The following is a 9930-nucleotide window of genomic DNA, read 5'->3' as shown; positions in this document are numbered from 1 at the left end:
ATACATACATACATACATACATACATACATACACACATGCATACATACATACATTCATTAATACATACATGCATTCATTAATACATACATGCATTCATTAATACATACATGCATTCATTAATATATTCGTACAATCATACATACATACATTCATACATACATACATACAAACATACATACATACATACATACATACATACATACATACATACATACATACATACATACATACATACATACATACATACATACATACATACATACATACATACATACATACATACATACATACATACAAACATACATACATAATCCATCCATCCATCCATCAATCCATCTTCTTCCATTCTTATCCGGGGTCGGGTCGTGGGGGCAGCAGCTTTAGGAGGGACTCCCTGACTTCCCTCTCCCCAGCAACTTCATCAAGCTCATCCCCGGGGATCCCAAGGCGTTCCCAGGCCAGCTGAGAGACATACTTACATCATATAATTAATATTATATACACAATATTATATATTAGTGTGTAAATATGAATAACAATTAGACATGTATGCCATTTCTAACCGTTTGCATGTAGTCATCGAATTACCACCCGAGAATGCTGGAGCATTTTTTTACAATAAAAACCTTCCCTGACGTGAAGAGAATCCCATCACAGCACGAGTCGTCACAATAATGAGATTTTACGTGCAAAGCGGGCTACATAACACAGTGAAATATTGGCGGTTTGCGCGGTCTAAAGCATGGCTTGTGAAAATACGCTGCAGGGTTATTGGCAACCATTAACAATGTGTTCTTTACCACCGCGATGTGTTAGTGGAAAAGGGAGCAAGGGTTGTAAAAACGGAAAGACAGCGAGGGAAAACAACAAAATACATCAACGTTCCAAAGGTGTGCTCGACAAAATCAGGAAACAAGGCTATTGTGGTTATGGAGAAGTCATATTTTTATTCGGTGACTTTACAGTTGTGAGGCAAAACTCAAGTCCCACTTAAGTGCAATGTTCTGGCACTCTGACCTGGATTCTTTCTATCAGTGGTTCAATCTGAGGTCAGCAAGAAAGCACACGTTGTTCTCTTCTGTCAAAGTCATTTGCTGCTCTTTTTTTTCCCCATGTCTCCGAGATGGCTAATCAACCCAAAAGAATTTTATATCTTATACCGAAACATCTAACAACTGAAACCTGGAGCAGAACCTGAAGCTCATTGAAGTTTCTCAGCTTCTCCACGGCATCTTTTGTTGTCTCATTCTACACACACTACTTCTCCTTAAATGAACTGTAGAAATATAAACAAAAATATGAAGTCAACCTCCAATATGTAGCATAAAGAGACTCCGAAAATGAGAAGATCTTAAATTTGTGATTCTGCCATCAATTTTCATTTAATTGTCAAGCATGCTGACCTTAAAGTGCTCAACTTTCACTGTATGGATGCATATGCATGCTTTGAGGGCACAGACTGTGATTGTTCTCTCTGGGTGTTACCTTTCGGAGCAGGAAGTGCACTCTCGGGTCGGGGTGGGGGGGTGGGGGCACACTCGGTCTGCAAGCACAACGCCGACAAGCAACAAGAAGCTTTCAATCGGAGCTGACGTTGAACATCTGCTTCATTCTGAAACGACAGACAATAAAAAAGTGAAGTGCTTTGAATTTTTTTTCTATGCTAGTCACTAATAGAAATGATCTTCCACCATTGCAGCCCAAAAAAAAAAAACTTAAACAATGATAAAATAACTCTCCACTGCATGGAAACACAACCCAGAAGACAAATAGTCAACGTCAAAAGAGCATCTGGATATAAAATGACTACAAAGTCAAAGTCTGCACAGAGAAGAAAACAGCTGGTTGCCATTCCGTTTTAGTGTTTAGTGAGTCCCATATGGTTTGTCAAGTTTTACCTTTTTTTCTCACCAAAGCTCCAACATGCACGTTGGTTTTATAGTGTTGGAGTAGTCGTGTGCTTGGCTCAGACCGTAAAGAAACATCACAGGAACTGCATTTAAAATAGAGAAGAAAAAAAATGGTTAGGCTACTGAATTTGTAATGGTTCACTCACTGGACTTACAGTAAGCTCAGTCAGTACTGACTCAGTTCAGATGGATACAAATAAAAGGAACAAGCTGAATGTAGCTTAAGGTAACCAGAGGCGGAGCTAGAGGGTTAGGGTTAGGGGTTAGGGTTAGGGTTCCACACACACACTTAAAATATGACTAATTTAGGGAATTATTTTCAACTTTTCCATCTGTCTCCTGTAAGGAACATGAAATGAATCCTCGACAAGATTTTCTGAAGAATTTTTGGGGTTTGTAGATCATTTTTTTGAAGACTACCTGAGACATCCTGGACCCTATCCCCATGCCCTCTCCTCAGGAAAACGCCCTAGTGAATGTGACAGTAAAATTAACTTGCCTCACAAGGAAAACACATTTCATTCTAAAAATGACTTAAGATGTTAAAAATCTGTCTATAGTCCGCTTCAAGTGACAAAGACACCGTGTCGAGTATTCCAGCACACTTCCAACATCTTGGCCCAACTTTCAAAATGAATCATGAAAACAAGATGGCGAGAAATTGACTCATTTCGCATAAAATTGTCTGCATTTGAGTCTTCAAAGAAGAGCGTTGTGGTTTCATGCGGTGAATCAGTACCCAACAGGGTTTAACGAAGAGGACCGGTTTACATCTACTTGGCACCGTGTCGACATGGTGGCTGTTAACATAACAGGGCCAGACATCACACGTATGTAAATGCACCAAGACTACATGATGAGGGTTTGTGATGGCAATAAAAGACGTCTGAGTGCAACCCACCCCGTTGAGTAATGCTTACTTGGTGTGGTGGGATGGTTCCAAAGGGTGGAGGAAGGACAGAGAAGCTTTCAGTAAAATCGGGACACACATAAAAGGAGCCGGTAAACGCTACAAGATGTCATCAGATAGAGATTTTATAGATAGAAGTGCCTAATTTTTGGGGTTTGACTGGATGGAAACGAGGAGTGCACCACAATTGCACTTTAGGTCCCTCTTGCGGACGCAGGTGCTTACTACACTTAAGCAAAAATGACCCATATTAGAATCAATGTGTTTTTAATGCCATTTTGGTAGAGAGTAATTCACTTCTATGATATTATATTTAGTATTGCTGAGTGGTGCCAAAAGCTGGTTAGCACATCTACTCAGTTCAGAGGTTCAGGAGAGGTTCTGGGTTTGAATCTTGTCTGCAACATTACTGAAAAAGTGTGCCAATTTATCTAACAAACTGCAATAATTAAAATTATTGTTGATAAGGAGTGCCTGAAGTTATAAAGATGAACTGATTCTTGTATTGAGAATATCAGCAGCGGAGCAGCCAAGGTTATTTTAATGTATGTAGTGATTTCTTTGATACTACCGTTATTGTCCGCTAGAGGGCAGCATTGCTCCATACATTGACTGAAAACATTTTTTGGGGGCTATGATTAAATGTTTTTGGTCTTTTTTCAGTCGACAATTCGAGGGATTTTATTCTCTTGCATTTTGATATTTTAAATAATATTTAAGAATCACTTTTTTCCATTCTATTTTACACTAGTGTGTCTTTCTGTGTGTCTGCATTGATTATTTAAAATGTAATGAAAGAAAGAAGAGGAGGAATTATGTAATGAGCCATTTACTTAAAATATATGGTTTAAAATCCAATCCTAGAATCCGAAACGAAGAAGCAAACCAAAAACAATGCATGCACTATGCGTAAAATAATCGATCCTCTGCATGTGAGCTGAATGCATACGTGAACTATTTTTATGAATGAGTGTCGCGGTCCTCGTGACGCGATCAGCCAATGAGCCGCACCTGCAGCCGCCTGCATCAACAAGAGGTGCATGCCCACGCCACGCGCTTCATCGTGCACGCTGCACAAATCCCGCAGCAATCGCAATCTGGCAGACTCGCTCGCTCGCCCACGCGAGCACGCACGCACGGACCGATCACGTCACGCCCCAACCACCGCTCGAGCACGATGTCTTTTAAAGGCACTAACGGCGTGGCCGTGGAGAGACGCGTCGATCTGGCGTCCCTCTTCTGCATGATCGGGCGACACGGGCCAGCCGTGGCTCTGGCCGTGCTCGCCATGGTGTCCGTGCTGGCGGGTTTCGTCATCTACCGAACCGTCAGGGGGAGGCGAAGGGGGAGGAAGAAGGCCACCCCAGGCGAGAGCACCCCCGTGGAGACCGACGAGGCGGTGACGCAAGCCGGGCCAGAACCGCAAGCGTGTGCGACTTCAACAGGTACGCATGTCATGTGCGTTGTATAAGCTTGGCTTTTTAGTTTTTGCACATAAACCAAATTATCCATTCTCTCATAATTAAAAGTAAATGACATGATTTTAAAACAACCTTGACCTTTAATCCTTCCCATCAGTCCCATTATAGCCGACCCCAGCGCGTTTTTACGCATTAGCTTGCGTCCATTCCCACAGGAATAAATATTATTCTTTGCCTATCGTTTATAAAAAAATAAAAATAAAAACTAACTGAGACATCTTGTGTTAAAGAAACTGTTAAAAGGCACTGAAATTAATCAATAAAATAAAAATGAACTGTAATGATTAAAAAAAAGACACCTTATGTTGAAGAAACTAACTGTTAAAAGTAACTGAAATTAATCAATAGAATAAAAATGACTATAATGACAAATCCAGAAGTGTGATTGCAATTGCAGCAAATTAAAAGTAGCATGCAAATTTAGAAATGACCGTTTTATATGTTTGGTCCCATAGATGATGGTGATGTGGCAAAAGAGGAAGATGATCCCACTGGCACTCACCTCCAAGTCAGGCGCCGTGCTGCTGCTGTTGAGAAGAGCCTGTCACCATCTGACGTCCAAGCACCGCTCAAGCAACATGCCCCATCATCACATACACAGCGAGTGGAATCTGTGCCGACATCTTTCACGGAATCCCGACTGAATTTGGAGGAGCCCAGTCAAAGTTCTGTGGCAGAAATACAGGCGGAACCTGCCACTGTTTTCCACCTATGTGCAACAGAAGACTCATTTAAGGATGAAGAGATTTCAGAAGTTAGCTTGAAGGAGCCTGAAGCTGTTCAGGCTCACATCGACCATGAAGAAGTAAGATTTTGTCATTATTTATTGTTCAAATTATAATTTTACTTTAAAAAGAGGACAGTAAAATTTTAGAATTTTTTTAGCATTTCCAAAATGTTAAAACTATTAATTTTTGCATTGTATCAGATATTTGAAATGTAAATATTAATTTCAAATAAAGATAATAATTTCAAATGTCATATTTTCCCCATTCAGGTATACTATGCAGAATGTCAAGAAGGTGAAGATGTGAGCACAAATGATACCACACAAGTGGAGGAAAACGATGAGCCATCCGCCGAGGAAGACAACGAAACCGTGGCGGAAACTGGGACAGTGGAGCTCGGCGAAGACGAGGTGATTCACCACCAAGACGGTGCAGATCCCAATGAAAATCATCATCTCGCTGAGGAAGAAGAAAAACATGATGAGGAGCTGGAGAAAGAATTTGACGACATTCCTCCGACCGACGAAGCAACTGTTGCTTTTGATGCTCAGTCACTGCAAGTGGAACATCCAGAAATCCAAGATGAGCCTAAAGAGGAACATAACCTGACAAGCAACCAAGAAATGGACCTCATTACCGATGGCGGGCTTGGAGAAAGTTCAGATATTGTTAGCAGCAGTTCAAATGTGCCACCTATGCTTGACGACGACGCCTCTGATCCAACAACTCAAATTGACTCCGACATGTCAACTAATGATCAAGAAGCAGATAAAGTAGATGTTCCAACTCTTGAAGATGAAACGGAAAATCTTTCTGGCACGACTGCAGAGGCTGAGGAACCTGTTGAGCCGTTACTCGAACCCTGGTCATCTCCCGAACCTCAACAAAGTTTTCCAGAACTTGGCAACATCGAGGTAATCCCAGATGGTAACAATGAAGACCAGAATGGTGGTGACACAGAGAAATCCACAAAGCCAAAGTTTGAATCGGCGGGTGACATAAGTGGCAGAGACGAGCTCTCCCATGAGGACATTGAGTCTTCCCCTCAAGACCAACAAAATGATCAAAACCTTGATGAAGATTCCTTTGTCTTTGCGGCTCCTCCTCCTATCATGACCAAAGATCCAACAAATCCACCTGAGCTTCGAGTTTGCCTGCCACTCTTTGAGCCGAGCGAGCTGAGGGATGACAACGTAAGTGGCGGGGGTGAAGAAAGTGGGATCTCCAGCATGGCCGTCAGTCCCGAACTGCCCGATCCCTCGAGTAACTTTGACATCATCGAGATGCCGGTAACAGATTATGAATCACCAACTGAGGCGAGTCTGGAGCCTCAAGCTTGCCTTTTGCGTGATGACACAGCTCCATCAGTTTCGGAGGAAGAGGCAGAAGTTTACGAGCCTCACCCGCCTCCACTGCCGGAGCAGCTAGATCCCTCAAGTAACTTGGACACCGTCGAGATGCTGGCGACAGATCATGAATCTCCAAATGAGGCGAGTCTGCAACCTCAAGCTTGCCTTTTGCTTGACGACACAACTCCATCAGTCTTAGAGGAAGAGGCAGAAGTTTACGAGCCTCCACTGCCTGAGCAGCTAGATCCCTCGAGTAACTTTGACACTGTCGAGATGCCGGCGACTGATCACGAATCTCCAACTGAGGCGAGTCTGGAGCCTCAAACTTGCCTTTTGATTGACGACACAACCCCATCAGTCTCAGAGGAAGAGGCAGAAGTTTACGAGCCTCACCCGCCTCCACTGCCTGAGCAGCTAGATCCCTCGAGTAACTTTGACACCGACAAGATGCCGGCAACAGATCACGAATCTCCAACTGAGGCAAGTCTGGAGCCTCAAGCTTGCCTTTTGCTTGACAACACAGCTCCATCAGTCTTGGAAGAAGAGGCAGAAGTTCACGAGCTTCACTCGCCTCCACTGCCTGAGCAGTTAGATCCCTCGAGTAACATTGACATCGTCGAGATGTCGGCAACAGATCACGAATCTCCAACTGAGGCGAGTCTGGAGCCTCAAGCTTGCCTTTTGCTTGACAACACAGCTCCATCAGTCTTGGAAGAAGAGGCAGAAGTTCATGAGCTTCACTCGCCTCCACTGCCTGAGCAGTTAGATCCCTCAAGTAACTTTGACACCGTCGAGATGCCGGCGACAGATCACGAATCGCCAACTGAGGCGACTCTGGAGCCTCAAGTTTGCCTTTTGCTTGACAACACAGCTCCATCAGTCTTGGAAGAAGAGGCAGAAGTTCACGAGCTTCACTCGCCTCCACTGCCTGAGCAGTTAGATCCCTCGAGTAACATTGACATCGTCGAGATGCCGGCAACAGATCACGAATCTCCAACTGAGGCGAGTTTGGAGCCTCAAGTTTGCCTTTTGCTTGACGACACAACTCCATCAATCTTGGAGGAAGAGGCAGAAGTTTATGAGCCTCACCCGCCTCCACTGCCGGAGCAGCTAGATCCCTCAAGTAACTTTGGCACCGTCGAGATGCCGGCAACAGATCACGAATCTCCAACTGAGGCGAGTCCAGAGCCTCAAGCTTGCCTTTTGCTTGACGACACAACTCCATCAGTCTTGGAAGAAGAGGCAGAAGTTTACGAGCCTCACCCGCCTCCACTGCCTGAGCAGATATGCAGTTGGAACGTTGAGTCATTAGCAAAAAACAAAGACACATTTGGCAATGACAACCAGAGAGAAACGGTGCCGGTCCAAAATGATGAATGGGAAAGACAGGTAGATGTGAAAGTTGTTGAAGTTTTACGTGCGAATGAGAAATTGGAAAGTGCAGAAAACAAAGAGCCACAGATGGAAAACGATGTGAAGACTGAAATAAATATCATGGAGGCAACTATGGACCATAACGAGTGGATCACCGATGGCAACCCAACGTTTCCCTGGATGAATCTCTCCACGCCAACTTTTGGAGGTGAGAGCCAGCAGCTTCCCTATCAAGAACCCAACTACCCAGATCCCGAGCCTCAATCTGTTCCTCCAGTCAAACAAACCGATAATTCCGAAGAAAACAGGAAAAGCCAAAAAGCAAACATCACCTTCCGCGTCCACTACATCACCCGTTCACCGTTCCAGATGTTGGCCGTAACCGGGAACCGGCGGGAGCTCGGCAACTGGAAGAGCTTCATCCCTCTGGAGGACACCAAGGATGGATACTGGTCGGCCGTGGTGAGCCTTCCTGCTCAGAATCACGTGCAGTGGAAGTTTGTGGTTGTGGAAAAGGGGGAGGTGCGTCGCTGGGAGGAATGTGGCAATCGGCTCCTTGATACGGGATGTGGAGAAGACCTGCTCGTGCACAAATTGTGGGGATACTTGTGAGAAATAAAATCACCGGGCCTACTATGTTATATTGAAACGGTAACTATGTGACTGTCTACAAATAAAATGTATTTAGAAATATTAATACGGGCTATTTTAAAACCGGGACAGGCAATTTTGGAAGCATATCGGATAATCAACCAATTATCTGTCAGGTTAACTAACGAATGGATTATCGAAGAGTCTTCCTTTACCGTACGTCATAAAAATAATTGTGTCCACAGAATAGCAGCTTTGCTAAAAGTTACCAGTTGTACTCTCAGTCGCAATATATTTATGCAATTTTTTTTTCTTAAATTCGGTGAGTTGCAGTGCAAGTGTGATGAAATAATTTGGAGACTGCAAAACTGTTTCTGCTGCCGGATTACGCCCCGATGTGAAAACAAGACTTTTATACTACCGCAATAATCAAAGCAATAATTAGTGTGCATCAAAGGAGAGATATTGTAAACGAGTCAAGTGTGATGCTGCTTTTTTGACCAAACGCATGCCTCGTCGTTGCTCGGATCTATACTAGTGCCTTGATGAACATTGAGAAAGTTTGATATGTGATTTTTAAATCTGTCTTGTCTATTGTAATATTATGCAATCTTGTGATGTTGTACTTTACTATGTAATTTCATAGATGTGATGTGTTTATTAAAGGCCAGTTATTTGAAAGGTTATCTGTCACTTGTGATTTTTGACATGAGCATGTTTGCATGTGAAGTTTTTTTTTGTGGGGGGGGTGCAAACAAAAGGAGCCATATAAGGATCTAAGTTCAAACTGCAAATATTCCTGACAAGACTCAGCTTGCATATTGAGTCGAACGTGCACCAACTGGAACTGACCACTGTTACTAGTTCTAATGAGTAAACACATTTCATTTTTTTTCCCCTTGAGGCGAGAACAAAAAAAACTTAAATGTGCATCCAAATAGCTAATTTGCAATGACTGAGGAAAAAAAAAAAAGTTGTATTATGCTGGAGGTTTGTTTACGATGACCCACTCTGCAAATCATTAATCTGCACTGTTTGTTTACAGAGAATAAAACATAATTGCAATTCAACAAAGCAATCAAATACCGTCAGCCCAATAAAAAAGTTTGCATAATGTTTTTCCACTGTTTTTTTTTTTTTTTCTCAAGATTACTAGTTTGAACTTCTAACTCTAAATGAGAGCGTATTGAAATAGGATCCCTGGGGTGCCTCTTCATTTAGAAGCCCTTTTTTCTTCAGTGTGAGTCATACGCGCATGAGCTGCCGCTTCGATTTTGGACGTTGAACCTTTGTGGGATCAACAACCTACCCCTCTTAGCCAAGAAAGGCCCCTTGGACTGTTTAAAGGAGGTCATCAGGACTTTGCCCTGATTTTTTTTTTATCAGTCCAAACCACGGGTTCAGGGCGTTTTTATGCATTGTGCCAAAAATGACGAAGCAATCTACCAGGTAGAATCCCAAAATCTGATATTAGCCTCATTATGATCAAGCAAAAACAATTATATTCCGGAATAACTGATAAAAAATTATGACAGATGGATCACTTCCAAGTGGAGATTAGCCACGGGTGTAATTCCTGCCGATAA

The 9930-nt window shown here is 43.0% G+C and overlaps 1 protein-coding gene and 1 long non-coding RNA gene across 4 annotated transcripts; one reads left to right on the top strand and one right to left on the bottom strand.

Annotated features, from left to right (window-relative positions):
• Positions 1-321: 321 nt before the first annotated feature.
• Positions 322-4258, bottom strand: LOC148389475 (uncharacterized). 3 transcript variants are annotated; one of them, XR_015861677.1, is made up of 4 exons: positions 2832-3066; positions 1900-1994; positions 1487-1613; positions 322-463 (listed from the first exon to the last, which is right to left on the bottom strand). It is a non-coding gene; the product is annotated as an uncharacterized LOC148389475 (long non-coding RNA). The 3 variants fall into 3 exon arrangements; XR_015861676.1 differs by lacking the exons at positions 322-463; positions 2832-3066 and adding exons at positions 923-1277; positions 3833-4258; XR_015861675.1 differs by lacking the exon at positions 322-463 and adding an exon at positions 923-1277 and having other exon boundaries at positions 2832-3060.
• Positions 3836-9030, top strand: stbd1 (starch binding domain 1). Its single transcript, XM_088391853.1, has 3 exons — positions 3836-4266; positions 4758-5107; positions 5300-9030. Exons 1-3 carry the CDS (start codon positions 3999-4001, stop codon positions 8363-8365), a joined length of 3684 nt encoding a protein of 1227 aa, XP_088247979.1. The 5' UTR covers positions 3836-3998; the 3' UTR covers positions 8366-9030.
• Positions 9031-9930: the final 900 nt, after the last annotated feature.

The sequence above is a fragment of the Syngnathus floridae genome, chromosome 12, assembly GCF_059516105.1.
Source record: "Syngnathus floridae isolate MCC-2025c chromosome 12, RoL_Sflo_1.0, whole genome shotgun sequence".
Lineage (NCBI taxonomy): Eukaryota > Metazoa > Chordata > Actinopteri > Syngnathiformes > Syngnathidae > Syngnathus > Syngnathus floridae.
The sequence above is the reverse complement of the archived record's forward strand: the minus strand, read 5'-3'. Positions and strand labels throughout refer to the sequence as shown.